The sequence below is a fragment of the Anser brachyrhynchus genome (assembly GCF_964034855.1).
Source record: "Anser brachyrhynchus genome assembly, chromosome: 1".
Taxonomy (NCBI): Eukaryota; Metazoa; Chordata; class Aves; order Anseriformes; family Anatidae; genus Anser; species Anser brachyrhynchus.
The window spans coordinates 147,189,780-147,209,964 of NC_137694.1; the positions used below are offsets into that span (position 1 = coordinate 147,189,780).

General features: G+C 39.3%; 1 protein-coding gene and 1 long non-coding RNA gene across 7 annotated transcripts in view; both read right to left on the minus strand.

Moving 5' to 3' along the window:
• Window positions 1–776: 776 nt before the first annotated feature.
• Window positions 777–7,717, minus strand: LOC308191238. Its single transcript, XR_013947837.1, has 3 exons — window positions 7,698–7,717; window positions 2,329–6,558; window positions 777–2,157 (listed from the first exon to the last, which is right to left on the minus strand). It is a non-coding gene; the product is annotated as an uncharacterized lncRNA (long non-coding RNA).
• Window positions 7,718–7,982: 265 nt separating this feature from the next.
• The window catches only part of SEPTIN10 (septin 10), a 29,454-nt gene continuing 17,251 nt past the window's right edge, over window positions 7,983–20,185 (minus strand). For 2 of the 6 annotated variants that reach the window (XM_080583426.1, XM_080583425.1), the window contains exons 7-9: window positions 13,440–13,572; window positions 10,421–10,611; window positions 9,986–10,192 (exon numbers count right to left, since the gene is read on the minus strand). In XM_080583426.1, the coding sequence (XP_080439552.1) occupies window positions 10,066–10,192; window positions 10,421–10,611; window positions 13,440–13,572 (451 nt within the window). In that variant the 3' untranslated portion in view covers window positions 9,986–10,065. Of the gene's footprint in view, window positions 8,843–8,883; window positions 9,963–9,984; window positions 10,193–10,420; window positions 10,612–13,439; window positions 13,573–20,185 lie in introns of those variants that run through there. The other 4 variants (XM_080583424.1, XM_080583422.1, XM_080583423.1 and 1 more) reach the window with 4 other exon arrangements.

Here is a 20,185-nt window from a genome sequence, read left to right on the forward strand (position 1 = left end):
GTGACACACCAGGGAGCAAAGGGCGCTGTTTTAACGACGGGCCCACCACGGTGCCTGGCTCTCTTGCAGGACCCAGCCTAAATGACCCAGAGCTGCGTGCAGCTGAGCTGGTCGCTCATCAACACGAGCACAAGACATGACCTCACGGCCTTGGATGCGAGGCAAGACACCCCACCGATTTGTCACTGCTTCGTTTCGTTAGGGCGGGTAACGAGAGAACAGCCTCGTCAGGAGCACATGTCCTGGCAGACAGCTGAGTAGTTGTCAAGCTGATGTCTTATTATTCTTTACAGAAAATAGCAAGCTGCATTTGGGGCCAATATGGAACTGGGAGGTGTCGGAATCAAAAGTGAGGACAGGGAAATATTACAGCAGGACCTGGAAAGTGTGCAAAGCCTGCGTGGGCAAAGAAAAGCCACGAAGTTCAAGCTGGGGAAGGAGCAATCCAACATACCTGGGGAAAATAATCACAGGCATGCCATGAAGGAGGTACTCAGACAGGACCTGTCCCCTCCGCCTGTCCCTTGGGACGGTGCCCCAGCCATCCTCCTGCCACAGTCCCCTGCTGCCCCTGGGACTGCTGTTATTTGGACATCGCTGGTCCCAGAGCGTCAGGAGGCCGCCGGTGTCAGAGCAAGAACGTGCCGACCTACTCGAGCCCCAGCACAAAGCATTTTGTCACACCCAGAGGAACAACTGTGCAGAATGAAATAGAATTCACTGTTTTATTTCACTGGGGTTTGTTCAGAAAGGAGAAGAAAACACCTTCACATTGCTAAGAATCATTTTGTGCTTTATTTGACTGAAATACGAAGCTCTTTCCCATAAGGAAACTGTAGGAAATTGCCAGCAGGTAGTTTGTTCCTCTCCAGGTAAATTAGATGTCAGCGGGGAAGTCTCTCCTCCTGCAACAGCTGGCGAGGAGTTATTTCTTCCACTGTCCCTACCATTTGCTTTAGAGGGACTGCTCCCATCCTATGCCCACCCTAAAGAGGACCAGACATCACTCCTCCGGCCCTACAAGAAGTCGTCACATCGGAAATCCCAGGGACTTCTTTCTCCTAAGGAGGGAGTCTTCTGATGTATGTGTTGTCTTACTTGGTTACATCTGCACCTCTAACCTCTACCTTTCACACCTGGCCTGAGAAAACATTACAGAATATCGCAGGAGGAAGCAGTGAGCATCTGCACAGTGCCTGGCAGAGCCAGCGCATCCTCCTGCTCTGGTGTTGACAGTAAGTGCAAGAGGACAGAGCCATCAGCTGTGGAGTTTTTACTTCAAAGAATGTTTTATGATGTAAACCACTGAATATATTACTAAAGAACATTCCTTCACACTTAGGTAAGGCACATTTTTAGATTTTTGAGGCTGAGAATCATCACAAGGAGATTTACTGAGCAAGTAGTTAACTTGGAAGAGGAAGGATGTGCTGTTACGTCTGGTATTAAAATAAAACGTGCACGATATGAAAATACACTGGTCTAAATAAAAACAACAGCAACAAACCTCTCATATTTGACAGCTAAGACAGAAAAATCTCAAAAGTCTTCCCTCTTGAAGATCTAGGTTTTAAAACACACTGTATGAAACTCGTCACATTTGGAAGGTCGAGATCCTGCCGTGCCATGCCTTCCCCAAAGGCTCTCATCTTCACCTTTTCTGGCTGCTCTGTGCCCTTTGGGTTTCTCAAACCAAAGACCTCATGATGTAGCCTTTCACATTATGTGTTGCTGAATTCTTTGTGCAATTATGATCTTACATGGACTTCGGATTGCACAGGGATTTTCCATCCCACTTGCTTCTGGGAAATAAAATCCTGACAGTCCTTTTTTTTTTTTTCTTTTTTCCTCTCTCTATAAAGTGAGATTCACACAGCTTTTCTTTGCCTGTGGGTTCGGTTTTTACACTTAAACATCATTTTTGGCTTACAGCAGGACAGAGCTCCAGAAGCTGGCAGTCTTTAAAGCATGGTTATTTAGCACCCCTCTCTGGCAACTTGTATAAAATCGACTAAAATGGGCTTTAAAATACAGAGAGAAGAAATAAATTTAAAAATGTATTAAATACACGATTGAGAACAACCACAATGTATCTTTCCTTTTTAATTTCCCAGAAAATTGTAGTATTCTTTAAAAATGGTCTTTCATGCAAATGGTCTTTCATGCAAAGAGTTGTGGTGTTTCCAAAAACACCATCTCTGGTCTCTCTCCCCCCCCCCCCCCCCCCTTTTTTTTTTTCTCTGAGCAGCTACCTCAAAATGTTTTATTTGAAAAATGCTTTAGTAATGTTTTAGGGCACTACCAAGTCAAACTCACCCATCCATCCACAGTCTCCCAAGCTGCACAAGGCAGTTTCTAAAAACTGAAACTAACACTTCTGCATGGAGGTCCTCTCTGTCAGGGAGCAGTGAATGTACTGCTTCAGGTGTGATGTCCTCAGAAACGACTTTTATTTTAGTGCATTTTATAATTTTTTAAAGCTGCAAATCTTTTTTAAAGAAGAACACAGGATTCTATGTTGTTTTTTTTAAACACCCAGTCAAGGCAAATTTTAAAACGTGGTTTTTAACAATGGGCATACTGGGCTGTAATTCTTTTACTGGCATGCTTATACTGACAGCAACCTGACCCAACTGTTTGCAGCCACTGTTCATTCACAGCTTGCAATGCAGTACCTTTATTTATTGATACAATAAGCTCTGTCAACACGCACACTCCATTATATCATCCACTAAAACTCTTGAGGATCACTCCTGACCTCAAAGGCAAAGTGCCACGTATTCAAAACATATTACTGGCATGAAAGGCCTTATTGGGGAAATCTACTGTTTCATCTACCACAGTTACATCTCGCTTACAGGAACATTAGCAGCAGTGCCCACAGGTTATTATGCTTTGTAGTTTCTGTGATCATATTTCCAGCAACTGGATTCATAAACTGAGCTGTTTCCAGCCCCACCAGAGTATTAGGATAATATTTCCTTGTATGCCAGGATTAATAACAGAGCACTGATTTTGCTGATAATCTTTAAAATTTGGCTTCCTGAATTGTAGCATCCCAAAGAGTCTTGGTACGTCTCACATTTTCCCTAAGGTTGTTTTCAGGTAATGAACCCAGGCCAGAGCCAGACTTACGAGGGAGCTGCACGCCTTTGGAACCGCTCCTCCTCCTCTGCCAGCGGTGCCCCTGGGTCACAGGATGCCATCGGAGGTTTAGATTGGATACTGGGAAGAATTTCTTCATGGAGAGAGTGGTCAAGCGTTAGAACAGGCTGCCCGGGGAGGTGGTGGAGTCCCCCTTCCTGGAGGTATTTAAGAGACGTGGGGACATGGCACTAAGGGACACGGTTAAGCAGTGGGACTTGGTAGGTCATGTTGATTATTGGACTTGGTGATCTTGAAGGTCTTTTCCAACCTCGGTGATTCTACAATTCTGTGATGTGCAGCCTTCCCAGCAGGGGGAATTCGGGGTGCAGTTTGTTCACAGGACTTATTTTTGTCCTGGTGACTCCCAAGCCTCACAGCAGTCACAAGAACACGTGTCCTCCCAAACAGCACCTTCAATCAGCAACCTAAGAAAACCCTGCTTTGTGAGGAACTAGAGGAAACACATTCACAAAAAAAATCAGTGTGAAGAATTTTAAAGCCAGCTCTTTGCACTGCCTAACTTGGAGCAAGGATTTAAAATTCCTCACCTTTCAGATAAGGAACTTGTCCACCAGGCCAGGAAACACTGAGGTATGTCTTTCTCATCTCCTGCTGAAATAGTTGCATTTAGTATGAACAATTGCATCCGTATTGTAGCATGCGCAAAACGTGACATTAACTTAAACTTGGTCATTTTTTTCTTTCAGGATCAATGCATACTTAATCACCTAAATAAAGCTGGAAAATGGCAGCAAGATGGACCAACAATTCAGGATAAATTACATACAAGTCAGTGGCAGTCTTCTCCAGTGAGGACAGACACAGATGCTTCAGGCCCACACCATAGACCACGATGCTCCAGGAGTTCCAGTACAGTTTTGGAGACATTAAACTTGTACTTTAGCACCTCTCAAACCTAAGTGACTGGGAAATCTAGAAGCAACAGCATAAAAAACAGCATAAAAGCTATGATGGATTTATTTCTGTGGCTTGTTTACATTGAGGGTGTGCAAATGTGATAATAATAATTAAAAAAAAAAACTAATTATGCTTAAAAATCGAAGCCCTATCCACTGTGGGTTTCATCTTCTATCTGTAAATGTAAGTAGTACCTTCCCACTTTTGAATATATTTTGTGCAAATAAATGTATCAAAGATTGAGAAGCACTCAGAAATACTCTGACTTGCCCATGATTTTTTTTTTCCCCTGAGAAGCTAATATTAGCAAAAAAGCTTCTGTAACTTCAGAAGCAAAACAAACACGCCAATCTCAAACTCCATCCAGACAGGCAGTGAAGTTATTTCTCACATATATACATTTGCATTGTGCATTTGTACATTTTAAATTATTAGGGGTATAGAATGATTTGACCGTGGGGCAAAGCTTGGATGTCATTCATCGCCTGTGAACACGGCCATAAAACAGCATCTGTGTTTCGTATTCCTCAGTACAGTCCATCAGTCTCGCCTGCTGCGTTTCTAGATGGCAGCTAGTAAGAATCCCTCGCTGGGGTTTGTAAGCCAGACGAGCGTTTAACAGAATGACGGGGGGCTAACACGCACTGGAGAGGAGGTCGTGACATAGTTCGGCATTTCTCACCTCTCCAGCTGTTCGCACACCCCATCAGGACAGCTCAGCTGGTTCTCCCAACCTGCACCGGGACCATCATGTTTCCCCAGAAAAGCAAGAACCTCTGCGCTGCCAAGTCCCGAAGACTGCAGATCCAATTCCTCAGGAGCACAGAACTGCCGTAATTACACTGATTCTGTGGGGAAGGCATCCCTGCCCACGGCAGGGGGTTGGAACTGGGTGATCTTTGAGGTCCCTCCCAACCCAAACCTTTCTGTGGTTCTGTGACTGCTTCAGAATGCATACCTACCTGTTCCTGAGCTATGGGGATAGCCTTCTGCCAGCCTGCCAAAGTTCTAGCTGATAAACAGGAGATTTATGATTCCCTCTCACAACACCACCAGAAGCCGAAACTCTCGGAGCCGCAGAAGTGCAGGACTTCAAGTTCTAAAAAATCACGAGAAACACTATGTGACCAGGAACCCGCTCAGTCTCTTCTTGATGGAAAGCATCAGCCCCTCCGAAAGCATGCAGACTGACGGGGGGATAAGGCTTTCCTACTGCCAACACAAGGGAACACAGAAGTTGCCAGCAGGCATCGAGACCAAGCATTACATACTACAGTGGTCTCTTCATATTGATCAGGGATCTCAAATCCTGGGGACCACTCTTTTCAATCCACTTTAATACGTACTTCATCAGGTTACCTACAAGGATGTTATGGGAGACAGCACTGAAAGGCTTGCTGAAGCTGAAATAAATAACACTCACAGCTCTTACTTCGCCCACTGATTTTGTTGTAGAAGGCTGTCAGGCCAGTCAAGCATGATTTCCCCTTTGTGAATCCATGCTGACTAGTCCTAGTCCCAATCACCCTTAAATATCTTCTGTGACAGCGACGGGACACAGCTTGGGCTTTTCTAGCTGTGCAGATGACATAGGGGATGACAGTCTGAGCAATTAAAACAACCGGGATCTTCAGCAATTTGTAAATGCTTTGGTACAACAGAAAGCTTTCAAATCAGGAACATGTAGAAAATAAGCCCCCCCCCACACACACACACACAGAAAAAAAAAAATATATATATATATATAAACATACACACAACTGAAGGCTAAGATGTGACTGGGGTGAATTAAAATACCTTTGACACTTGAGGGAAATCCCGAAGATCCAGGAGCAGAACTCAGCATTCCCGGACCTTAGTTCAATGCTTGCTTTGTCTCTAGCTACACAAAATAGAGGTCATAGTAAATGTATCAAAACGAAGTTACAAGATTATAAAACACACCAGAAAATGCTTATTTTCAGCACTTTAATCCTCTCTGGTTAAGTACATGCTTAATTTGCTAGTCATAGCTGACAAAAATGGAAGCCGCGTCCTTCGAGCGCACCCTAGTGAAAATAGTGCTGAATCCCTTTTTCTGGTTTAAAATCCTGAAAGCATCTCTACCTTGCAGCACTTTGCTACTTTGATAGAAGGGTCTGGATTAAAAAACATATACAGGAAAATAAGCAGAGACAGATGCCTCAGTACCTTATACAAATCCTAATGGGTAATTTGCCTGGCTGAATTACACTAAATTATTTTCTGCAGTGATTGACTGAATGTGAACTGTGTAAGTCTTCCACAATGGTCTTGAAAAGCAGTCATTTTTCTTTTATTGTCCTTTCTATACAGAAATGATGTTGCTACTATTATGGAAAAGGTTCTTGTTTCCATAATTTAGAATGATCCAGTAAAGTCCACGGCATGCTTAATTTTGGAAGAGCTGTATATTTCTATTTCCACAGCACGACTCGAAACGTTTCTGTCATCAAATATGTTGGCAATGCTACCCTGTTAGCAGAAGATTAAGATAAAAACATTAATGCGTCCTGCCTGTCTTTTCATAGTAGTTATTTAAAGATATAGTTAAGAACAAATACACCATAGATATGTCGAAAGGATCAAAAAAGGAAAAGGTTTTGCAAGGGAACAGATGTCAGAGTAGCCACTACAGAATCCGTAACAATAGAGGCCTTTTATTAAGGTCTTGAAAGCATTTCATCTGCAAGATGAACATCTCAGAAGTGTTCAATTAAAAAGCACATAGCTAACACAAGCTATAGTGAAACATTTTTTTATTTTTATTATTTACTACCACTATTCTCCTTTTTCAGGAGATACTGCTAGCTGTTCCTTTGTAATTCCTTGAACTCCATTTGACCGTCAGGTTGTCATGTGCACTTGCATGCTTATCTGGTATCTAATCTTCAGGGTAACTTACGTAAAATGATTATGGACTTTCCTGCACCTACAGATGACACTCCACAGCTTCAATGGATCTCAGGAAAAAAAAAAAAACTCCATTAGCTCTCAGATCATCCTGTGCTACAACTGAACTAACAAACTCCATCTCTCTCCTGTTGCAGAGCCCCGTGCAGGTGCCTGCACCACTTCTGTTTTGCTGCCGAGTCCTGCAGGGCCCACGTGGACCCCCCAAGCTAACACGTGCACGCCAGTATAAACCAATCCTGACCACGGTGTGGTATCATACAGCATCACTCAGAGTTCCCAGCCGTCACAGCACAGCATATCCTCCAGTACTGGCCAGGCGCAGAGCTAGTGAGGGCAAACTGCTTAACCATCTCCAACTTCGTCCCCAGCTAAGGGGCCCCATTTCAGCCAGCTAAGTCCACCTTTCGATGCAGTTTTGCAATGCTCATGAAGAGACGTGCTTCTAATCAGACAGACGCAAGCGGCCAAGTCAGTGGCACAAAACCAAACAAAAAGTACAATCTGTCATCATGCTAAATTTGCTCAGGAAGGAGCGATCAGGCAACAAACGCACGGCCAGTTTTCTTCTCACGAAAGAAGTGTCAGATGCTGGCTTAGTTCCTCTTAACCTTTCCCTCCTATGTTACAGGCTGCTTTGGCTGTGGAACTGACTGAATTAGCTGTTTGAGCCTTTCCTGGCCAATTAAGGGTTTACATACCATATATTCCTTCCCATTGCTATGGAACTGAAGAAAAACCATCTTATGGGCAACACTCTGTGAATAAAATAGACAAATCCTGGTCTAAAGTACAGTGGTATATGGCAAGTCATACTGCCTTTCCAACACAGCATTCACACTCACCTAGTTCTTCCAATCGATAAATGACTTAAGGTACTTTAAACAGATGCAATACATTTATGCTTTTCCAGATGAATGTGGAATCCGACTCCTCAGTTTTAATAACAAGGGAGGGAGAGGAAGATAAACAACACAAGCGCTTAAGCAAAGTATTTTATTTCTATCAACTTAGCACTTCATTTTTTAGAAGTCATACAAAACACCTTCAGAGAATGTCACCTCTTAGAGAACGTTTCCGATGAGTTGTAACTACTGAAAATACAAAAACATTTGAAACTTGTTTTAACCTGAAGCTCTTGAAGTTGTTTTTGTAAAGTTTCATCTCTGCTGTAACTGAGCACCAGTCACAAGCAACAAGAAGTTGTAGGTACTTTCCAAATTGTTAGTAATGTCAGATAAAATATCGTGCAACAGTGCAGCATTGCAAAAATATCTCAGTAAGTTTTGATTACAAAGGTTATATCGGAAAAATAGGACAGTGCTTGTACATAAAAGCCTATAAATAAACCAGTCAGCAAAATCAGTAAATGGTTGCGCTATGTCAGCAGTTGTATTAAATAATATTTAGTAGACTGATCTACCAAACCTTATGAAATAATAATTCTTTAGAAAATAATTCTTTAGAAAGGTTATAGTAGATATATTCACTGAATACTTTTGTAATACAGCATTCATATTATGAATGGAACTCTTCATGGCATGCGCATTTTCTTTGGTACAACGCACTTAAAATGAATGCAGGTTGGCCACGTACGTAAAGTAAGTGCACATCGAGGCAGACACATCCTATAAAGTCCACAGTGACATTGACAGTAATTGCCACACTGTATGCGTGTGGATCATGTTTAAAAATTCTCTTGTAACCTGTGGCAACGAGATTCTCCAATTCCTTTATTAAGAAACTGCAACTCCTCCACCTCCAAAAGCACGCTGTGAATCATAGCTTCCTCAAGAGAAATTATCAGTATTGCTTCTTCTATCAGCAGCATTACATAAAGCCAGAACTGAAAAACAAAACCAAGCATATGAACTCTACCATCCTCTGAAGAAATAAAGCTAAAACAGAGAAAACAAATCTGGAAATCTTCTCAACTTGAGAGTTAATCGCAACAGTACACATATTGACTTATGTTACCAATCATTCCACTTTCATATATAACTCCATTTTCTCCTATGAAGACATGCTGAGAGAGCTGGGGGTGTTCAGCCTGAAGATGAGAAGGCTCCAGGGAGACCTCATTGCACCTTTTCATTACTTCAATGGGGCTTATAAAAAAGATGAAGAGCATCTTTTCGCTCAGGCACATAATGACAGGACAAGGGGGAATGGTTTTAAACTAAAAGAGGGGAGATTTAGATTAGATGTTAGGAGGAAATTCCTCACTCAGGGTGGTGAGGCCCTGGCACAGGCTGCCCAGAGAAGCTGTGGCTGCCCCATCCCTGGAGGTGCTCAAGGCCAGGCTGGATGGGGCTTTGGGCAGCCTGGTCTGGTGGGAGGTGTCCCTGCCCATGGCAGGGGGGTGGAAAAAGGTTATCTTTAAGATTCTTTCCAACCCACCCAAGCCCTTCTATGATTCTATGAAAAAGGAGTCTAGGAAAAGGAACTTAGTAACAACTTAGTAATATTACTCAAAATTAGAAAAAAGTGGGGGTGGGGGGGCAAAACCAAAAGCAGGCTGCTAGCAGACATCCCAAAAATCCCAAAGCTGTCCTGTTGATATTTGTGGCAGTAGGTGCTTCTATGTAGCTTCTGAAGTTTTTCATAATCTAACAGTTATGCATGACTTGTGTACAATAAAATCTGCTTTCAACTGCAACAAGACATTAACCAACCCAATTTTATCTGCAGTAAAGTTGTAACCTATCAGGATCAAAAAATAATAAATTAACTGACAACATCTCTTGTTTTTGTTACTTTATTTAATGTCTATTTATGAAGATGAGCATGTTGTTCTGGAGACTACCTTCAAATGTCTTTCTAAAATTTCAATTTGTTCAAGCTTTTATTTTTTGGTGGAGAGGGAAGAAACATCAATACGCTCTGAAAGTGAGATGTGCATCAGGTCATACTCCGCACTTGGTGTAATTTTACAGCCAATTTTATCAAGCTCTCCTCTCAGAAGTCTGCAATAGGAAGACACATCTAGCGTTATGGGACAACAGCAATTGGACAGCTTCATAAAACTAACATATGCTACATTCAAAACCTGAGCGCTGCGATCAAATACTATTTCTGGAATTCCCTGGGTGAAATTTCTCTCCCTAACTTCTCCCTCTCGCTCTGTTCGTGAACATTCACAGTTTCTTCATTTCTGATATCAAAGCACAGGAGTTCAAGTCGAAAACCTTGTTCCCTTAATGGGGGGAAAGAAAAAAAAAAGAAAACTCATAGAATATACAGCAATTACTCTAAATGTTAATCTTAGAGCCAGAGATCCAAGCATGATAGTATTTTACACACTTCTATCTTCTTAGCGCATAACACTTGTATCTTTTCTAAAAGATTACTAAAAGTCGTGTTATAAAAGTGAAACGTAAAGCATTTTTTATTGCCATTTCTGATGACTAGCATCAGCACTTACTTTTTGCGGTCCTTGTCTCTCTTCAGACTAACAACAGGAGTAGAGACAAATGCTTGTGTTTGGAGTAATTCAGCATTAGCTTTCTTCTTATTAAACATAGCCATGTCATCTTCTAGAGCTTTTTTCTTCCTCTCTAATTTCAGTTTCTCTTCTTGATGCATTAGCATAAGATGATCAAATTTAGTCTGTATCTATTTAAAGAAAGCACAAAAAATGCATTTCGAATTCGTAGCACAAGGTGGGGCTATCACAAAACAAATGCACAGCAATTAAACAATAAAAGCTACCTCAGCTTGCACTGAAAATCACACAAAATTGCAGTTCTTTCCCGAAACTAAGAAGACTAAAAATCAACAATCCAGAAGAATAATATTCATATCAGATTGTTCTCCTGGATTCCAAGTGACTGCATACAAAGTAAGGGGTGAAAACCACGAAATGCACTAAGTGTTAGATTTACTATGAGATATACCTTTATTAGATCAAAAATAAGGAGTTCTTTAGATAGGAAACAATCATCAACAAAATTATTAAATGAGGATGGGTCAGGCAAAATCTGCTTCCCTATAACCAGATGGACAAGAAACCATACATGCTTTAGTTACGCAGGTATGTATTTTAAAATGTGTATTAATTGCATGTATATATTAATATGTACACACACGATAAGTCTAGCTGGGAGAGTTACTTGTGAGCTGTCAGCAGTTAACTGCTTTTCTGCAGCAATAACTCTTTGTTCTTTTGATGTGTTAATGGATCCTACACTTGGGATGTACTGGATCAGCTTAAATATACTGTGTAGCTGTGCATGATAACCAAAGGGTGCTGCATGCCTCACTTCCTCACCCCCCATCTACCCCCCACACTCACCTAAAATCCTGCTTTGGTATCCTTGTGACCAGCTGGATCAAGATGCTGATATGGCTGAAAACTGTAACCCTACCAAAATACCCCTGGATTTCAATTGTGTCATATCTCCGATCCAGCTGAATAGATTGAACATTTACAATCTACATGCACAGCTGCAGACTCAAGTGAACTGTAGTGCCTGCTGAAGTACAACGTTTTTGCCCCTAAATTACATAAATATAGAAGTGGTGTAACTCAGCCTAAGCTAAGATATTCTGGTACAAAAAGCAGGGAGATTTATTTCCATCTTGAGCAAAGAAGGAACTAAGAAATAACTATAACTAATACTATAAATGTATCAGTTTGCCTATCCTATATAGCAGAGCTGTCAGATTTTATAAACGTATGTGTGTATGTATCCTTTCGTTATTTATTTAATTACAACAGTTAATCAGATGCATTGCTGTACCGGGTCTGGCTGGGATGGAGTTAGCTTTCCCCACAGCAAACATAAGGTCCTAAGCAGTCCTAAGCTTAGTTCTAGCACTCAGGAGCAGTGATGCTGCACGTTGTCGCTACAAGTTTCTTCTAAATGAAGGACATGAAAGCAATCTCAGGTACAACAGAAACTCCTGTTTTTCTTTCACTTCCATACACACATACATGCTTCTGGGAGAGCAAGCAGCGAGAGTATACGACAAACGTTCTTTAGAAGTGACTGCATTATCACTTTCTCGCATCAGGAACTGGGAAAACTAATATCCATAATTCAATGGCAGCACGCAGAGCTCACAGAAACTGCGTGGTAGAAAGCATACAAGGGAAAATACGAAAGGTTATCACAGACAATGTTTAAGACCTAGCTGTGCCTATTTGGAACACAGCCAAATATTATTCCAACTGGATAGCCTCGTACTCAGAAGGATTGAGCCTGATTCTTTTCCTCCACCCGGAGCACAGGGGATTTAGCAGGTTTAGAAAACAAAATGCTCCTCGTATTTAAAATGTGCATCTGAACATCTTGCAAAGAAGTGCTGCATCTTTGCTGGGAGACTGAGGTACGGAAAAGAACATTAATAAACAAACAGATTTCCAATTTCAATTAAACCACTGTTTGAATATAAATACATATGACCACGACAGAGTCTGGCAGAAAGTAGATCAGAAGATCCTGTTTTGCTGGTGCAGTTTGACAGAGCTACATCTTCAATAACATATTCAAGAAATGTTCCACATTCACAAATCCCAGGTATTTGACATTAGACAGGGATCTAGAAGTTGTAATATAAATTTTTTCATTCCCCGCTAAATCTCTTAAGGTAATTGGAAGCAGATTTAAAAACAAAACAAACAAACGCTTTCAAACCTCTCAACGTGCAGGTCAAGAATATATTAAGTAACTCAACCTGGAGGTCATGCAAGCACACATGCCCTACTACTTGAGATGAAAAACAACCCATGTGATTTTTTTCCTGAGATCTTGGTTTTACAGTGAAATGATTCCATAAAGCATACATTTAGATTACCAACACACTGACCTTACACCCAAAGTAAGGTACATAAATTGATTAGTATCTTCCAAAGCACTAAATAAGACACTTGCCCCTATTTTCAAAACATTCCAAAATCTACCACAATTTATCAATTTACTATTGTATTTTAACACTCAGACGACAGCTGTTATGATACTCTTCTCTGCTTAAAACCTCACCATGAAACTCATTTCTACCACAATGTAGAAAAAAATTGCAATTGCATGGCACAATAGTGACTAGGCCACGGTTAACCACTGTGAATTGCCAAAATGTGATTTTTAGAGGCCCCAGTATGCAGCCTATTCTTCCAGCACCTATGCCTGCAAAGCACCTACTGTACTGATACACATAACCATTATATTCATCACTCTTTTACGTCATCGTATTTCTTCCTACTCTACTGACTTGGTCCCAGCTATCCACCAAAACTTACAGATCGTAAGTTCTCTCACCCCAAAAGAGACTGATTAGACTAGCAAATAAGTGGCAATCTGCTAATCTAATCTGTGTAACCAACCTACTTTTGATTTTAAGTATTACTGCCACCTAAATATTATAAAATTATGAAGATCAACTAGTGATTTTGCTAAGAACAAATCACAGCAAACAAACTTGAGGCAGATAGGCATGCTTACTTGTTGCTCTGCTTCTTTCAATATTGTTTCTTTCTCCTTCACTCTCTGCACAAAGTGTTGTCTCATCTCCTCCTCCTTTCTTTGCAGCTCAAGGTAGAACTCATGTCTCTTTGCCTCATAGGCTTCCTGCAGACTGAAGTCCAAAAATGTTAGCAAGTCTCTGGCATGCTTCTTTATTCGATCTGGAAAACTAACAACTGGGAACATTATTTAAACAATTTATATCCATACGAAATAATAACTATCACAGTTCTCCACATAAAAATTCATAAACAAACTTCAGTAGAAAGTTTCTTTCAGTAGAAACCTTCTAAATTTTGATTTAAGTAAACATCCCTACATAAAATTATTTAAGCTAACAGATCCAGGGCACTTTATATTACAAAGTAAATAAAGCGAGTTAGGAAACTCGTGTTCTAAAAGACTGGAGTGTTATAACTTTCTGCCTCCAACCTGAATAACCTTTTTCTTGAAGTTACTTATTAATAAAGGCACTAAAATTGCCAGAAAAATCCCCCCAAACTTCTGCAAAATTAAAACCTCAGTCTTAACATGGGATGTTACAAAAACAACGCATCTGGAGCATTAACACAACAAACTGGTTATTCACCCATCATATTATGCACTTGTCTAGCCGTATGCTGGGCATTTTGTCCAGAAGGATGCTGTCAGAAACTGTACCAAAAACTCTGCTGAATTCCAAAAAGATTACATCAACTGGCTTCCCTTGGTCAACTAGATGGGTAACCTCATCCTAAAAGGAAAAGAGGTTCGTTAAACAGGACTTTCCCCTCACGAAGCTGTGCTGGCTGTGACCAATTACTATGTTGTCTTTCAAGTGTTTTTCAATAACTCCCGGAATAATGTTCTCCATAATTTTAACAGGCACTGAAGTGAGACTGACAGGCTTGTGATTACCAGGATCTTCTTTCCTGCTTGTCTTGAAAACTGGGACAACATCTGCCAGCTTCTAGTCAACTGGGGCCTCTCCAGATTCCCAAGACCATTGAAAAATAATTGAGAGGTCTCACAAAGACATCAGTGGGTATTTTCAGTATCTTATGCCTTCCCATTTTTTTCTAAACTTACTCTACTAGACGTTCCAACATGCAAGACAATTTTCTTTCCTTTGAAAAACAGGCACTTGAAATTAAGAAACTTATTTTGTATCAAAGCATATCATAGCACATTAAAAGGTGCTGATAATTTATACAAATACTACCACAGATTTGGTATTTTTGAGGTGCACACCACAACTTTCTATCAGCACTGTGGAGAAAGGAAAGTTGTTCTTCTCAGGGAAAAAGCAATACAGCCTGTGTACAGATGTAATTCATACCCCAAAGAGCCGGCTACATTTGAAAAGCATACCTATTGAGTGATGCAAGTCTTCCAACAAAACATTTACCACACAACTTCTTTAAATCATGATTCCACAAAAGCAGAACTGGTGGATCAGAGTTGTGATTGTTGTTATCACAAAACCAAAAGGATCTCCCCAGTGTCCTGTAGGGCTTATAAAAGCATCAAAACTTTGATAATATTCTCTCTTTATTCTGGGGCTATTCTTGTACACCATTCAACACTTCCTGAAAACTGACTGGTCAGCCTTTCTCAGTTATCATGAGTTGCTATTCCTTTGCCAGGAATCTCATGTCTTTCATTCTGATGTAAATATATAATATATATATATATATATACACATACATAGTATATACTTATATATTTTATATATACAAATATAAAATAAAACAGCTTTATATTATTAATATATTAATTTGAATTTAAATGCATTATACACACACTTTTGAACCCATTTTTAAGTCTCATTCTTAATTTTTTACTATTTTTATTGAAAGGGTTCTTAAATGGAAGGACTTATGAAACAGGACATCTAAAAACTTAATAATTTGGAGCAACAGTAAGATGAAATATCTCTTATTTATTTAAACTTATGATGACCGGGCAATTTCCCAATCCCGAAGTTACATAGTTTTATTAAAAATATAAACAAAGAGAGAAATCATCTTGAAATAGCACATGCAGACTTAATGTTTTCTACGATTACAAAGTCAAAGCACTTTTCCTATCCTACATTATCTGAGCCACACATTGCAACTAAACAAGTTCAGAAGAACAACTTTCTGTTTTGTTTTTTAAATCAGCTGTGAACTAATTTAGGTCATCCTGAAATTGTATCTACCACTTGAAACAAGGGCATGGTTTTCACACAGGTATATTAATTCACGCTATCTTTGAGTTTAGACAGCATATGCACTAACAATAAAGCCACTGAACAGTGGATATTCAAATGCTAAGTCTCACTATGTGCCAGTTCTGCTAGCAAACAGACTGCCTTCTGCAATAAAGAAAAAAAGAAAAAGGAAAAAAAAATAAAGCAAAAGCTAGACTAAAGTAACATGCTGCAATTGCACCTTTATTTCAGTATGTGCACATTTTTAGACTCAGTCTAAGCTAGCTTATCAGGTAAAATCAGCAAAGGAGCTGCCACGATATTAGTAACATACTAACATTGCAGACTCTAGATTTACTAAATAATCAAATTACACGTTTAAAGAATATGAGAAACAAAAACGTACTTTTAAATCCCCCTCCCCCTCAACTGACTTGTTTTGGAAATCACAAAGGAAATAAAAGCGCTTTCTGTGTTTGACATGTCAGCAACATGATCATCTAAAGAGTCTTTGGTTTTAGCAGCAGGGATGGGAGGTGGAAATAGTTCACCAGACTGTAAGCCAACAGGATCTTTTCAACGTTACCGCATACACTACCTGCAGTAAAACACTTTTCAGTTTACCTGAAGATTGTTCTCACTGTTTCTCATATAGCACATTACAGCAAACAAATTCATGTATTCTCTCACTCTTCTTGGTTGGACCCCTGTAATTTTATACCCCATTCCCTGTTTGCGAAGAAAGCATACGCCTTACTAATCCATTACATAGCTCGTAACAGCACTATCACCTACCTTTCTACAGAAGCAAAGCTGTGACATACAGTTTTCCTATCTGTGTAAGACTTAGAACATGAAAGCCTAAAAATAAAGATGCAAATCAGACATGTTCTGTTCATAAATAAAGACTCTAACCGAAGTGAATTCAGCTCTTGGTGGAACACAGCTGTTGTGTGCTTTGTGAACTTTGGATAACAGCGATACTCAAGTAATATTTTACAGTTTGTTCATTTAAATTTAAAATAATTGTCAGTTTTGAAAAATACACTTGGAACTTTTTGTGTAGGGTTCCAGTATCAGTTAAAGTATACCAGAAAAAAAAAATTAAGTTTAATTTAGTGGCAGGTACTGTTAGCAGTCCCTTGACTCAGTAGATGACTTATGTTGATACAAAGCAACACTTAGGACGTGGTAGATCTAAATATTACTGTTTTCCCAATAGGGGCTTGAAAAGCATGTATTTTAGATGGGGTTCAGTCTTGCCATAAGGAAGATAAAATATTTAGCTCAAATGCAAACATCAACAGTTGGTCAGATGAACTCCATTCCCAAACTTCTTGAGGAAGAAGTCTAATGGCCTTTCAGATATAGTGGTTTCAATTTTTAGAATCACAGAATCATTAAGGTTGGAAAAGCCCTCCAAGATCATCTGGTCCAAGCATCCCCCTACCACCAGTATCACCCACTAAACCACGTCCCTAAGTACCACCTAGAAAATACAGCTAGAGTCGTATCAACCCTCCTCTGCACATGAACTCGCTCATGTTATTGAATCCTTCCTGTTTTTCTCTCATCATCCTCAAAATAGACTGACAATCAACATGTTTTTGCTGGGGAACTGGAAGGTCCAAATATTCCAGTTTTAGGGAGGAGTAAAGCACAGAAGAGATGGTTGCTCACATACTGAGAAATTGAGACATTTAAAATGGACAGATTGTACTTTTGAACACAGAAAAACAACTAAAACAGAAAATAATTAATATCAGAGAATCCAAACACACAAGCATACAGTCTGAATATCAATCATGGGCTTTTTTCAATAGACCCATGCGTATCATTTTTCTTCTTTAAAAACCAGCACGTCCCTTAGGTGACAACACAGTTTAGATTAAAAACTGGATTTACAAAATGTCCAAATTCAAAACAGTAATAAGCCTCTCCTCCCTTGCAAACATCTAAGCTTACTAGGCATGTATATTCACACACACACCTTTCTTTATATTCCAACATGATCACAGAAACACAAATCTTCTTAAATATTAAAAGATGATAATAGAAGAAATTCCTAGATTTTACATCCATCAAGTAATGCACAAAATACTTAAATTGTCCCCCAAATATTCAGCTATCCATTAACTTCATTACACAAATTTAGCAGTAACATGCTTTCCAAGCTCCTTGCTGACTGTCTGCTTTTCATGGATCAGAAACCAAATTATATCTCCATGACTATGTTTAGTCTTAGATGGGATGCACCATATGATGGATTGTTAATTTTTAAGATGGTTTACCATATATTGTAATTTAATCTGATATGGTAAATACGTGACTGTAATTCTTATGACCTTTTGGAATAATACCCACTAAATGACTGAACTCTTCATTAAAAAAAAAGAAGTTTTGCATATTGTTTTTGCAAGGTGTATGAATTAAGATTCATTAAGCTCCCAAGTACCCGTTAGTTTCAGCTACACTAGTTATTGTTATCCAATTTGAATATATAATGGTTTGAAAAAATCCCAGTATAAGCAAGGTGTTCTGAAAACCGCAAAATTAATAGCTTACATTCTGGTGGATGATATTTTACATTCTACTATTCCCTCAATTATTCTAAAGACTGAAGTCCTACCTACATCTTTACACCTTTTTAACTATACAGTTAGAATCCCTTCAGACTTCCTAAGTATCGTTTACTTATTGTGAGTACCCTCACGGATCTTTTACGTGCAGTATCCTTAGGTACTTCCAAATCACCCATAACCCTCTCATAGAATTACAATACGGCCAAGTTCCCAAGAATTACAGAAGACAGTACTTGGTTCATTCAGATGTAAGAATTCACTGGTAACTAATGCACACTGGCTGGCCAACATCTGGTAAGAGCCGAGGTCTTCTGTTTTTCCTGCAGTGAGAGTATCAATTGGATAATCCCCTGGAAGCATCCAACACTAGCATCCAACTGAAGCTGGAAAACGGACAGCGGGTTCAGAAGTTATTAGGGAGAGACTGACAAATTCATAGGGCAAACTTTAATTTCCCTGGAATCTGGTTAACAAATAAGTTAATTTTTAGAATGCAGTTGCAAATAAACAAAAAGTTAGTATGACACAAATTCACAAAAAAAAAAATAGAATTATGGAATTGTTATTTTTAAGAGTGTACACAAGACAGTCATTTCAGACTGCTCCTGACTTTATTTTCCCTCCTCCCACCTAAAAATAAAGGTGTAAATATATTTTCAGTTGCATCCTGAAAACATCTTTTTCCACATCTTCCATGAAAATATGATATACATCTGGACATAAAAGACTTCAAGCATCCCATAAAACGTAAAGCTTGGCAACTTTTTTTTTTCCACATGTAAGAGCTAAAACCTTTACAGATGTCTGTCTGTAACTTATCTCGTAAGGTACCTGAAAATCCGAGAATTACTGGTTTTGCTTTGCACTGGCATACAGTTTTGGATGAATAAATTACTATTTTACTTTTAAATCCAAAAGAGTTGTACAGAAACTCCACAAGTAGTTTTTTCACAATATGCAAAAAGGTAGGGCATGTTAGCTACTCAAATGCTACAAGCACCAGTGCTGCCAAAACAGCCAATTTCTCAAGTCTAGCAGAAGTTTTCTGAATTAACATAAAACAACCCAATCAGATGACCAAATTTAACATGTAAGCAGCTACACCGCAGGCATAAAATACAACTTTTCAACATGCATTTAGACCATTATTTATACAAGAGACGTGGAATTCTAAAAATCAGTTATGTACTGCTATGTGTATTAACTAGACTTTAAAACTAAAGCTCTTAGAATCCATGCATGTACCTTGTAAATACATTTGAGGACAAATAAGATGAATAGAATTCAACAGTACATATTTGCTTACAAGAACATGATAGTCTCTATTCAGAAAGATATTTAAATTCACACGTCAGCAAAATGGGAACCACTGAACTTCCTCTATGGAAAGAGACATTTTCTATCACAGCACTGAGGATACCACACCTGAAGGTTTCATTGGTAGCTCCATAAAGCACCTTATCAATAAGGCTAGGTTAGTCTGCTAATTACACCACATACAGATCCTCTGCATTCTCTTCCTTTTCTTGGTATCATAAAGCTTCTCTCCCAGAAGACCAAATGCCTTCTCTTTCAGACTTCAATGCCATACATCCCAGATCCAGTCCCACTTGTTTCTTCCTGTCTCAGTAAGTCTGGGAAAAAGTTATTTTTTCTAGATTCTTATGCAATATTTATTCTCATCCTTCCAAAACAATGAAATTTTCAACAGGCATGATATACCAAAACTAATTTCTTAAGAGCACTGTTTTGCCCCATCATTCTCAATAAACTGATGTATAGCGAGCCCTATGTAAAAAACAACACAAGAGAGGGAACACAGCTTTTCTCTAACTCCGTGAAGGAATTTATTTCTAAATCAACTTCTGATGTGTAAAATACTATGACATTCTGATACAAACCTGCCACTTTATACTGTAAGCAAAGTGGCAACTGTTTACGGGTGTCGCAAAGACAATTTTTGAATTTGT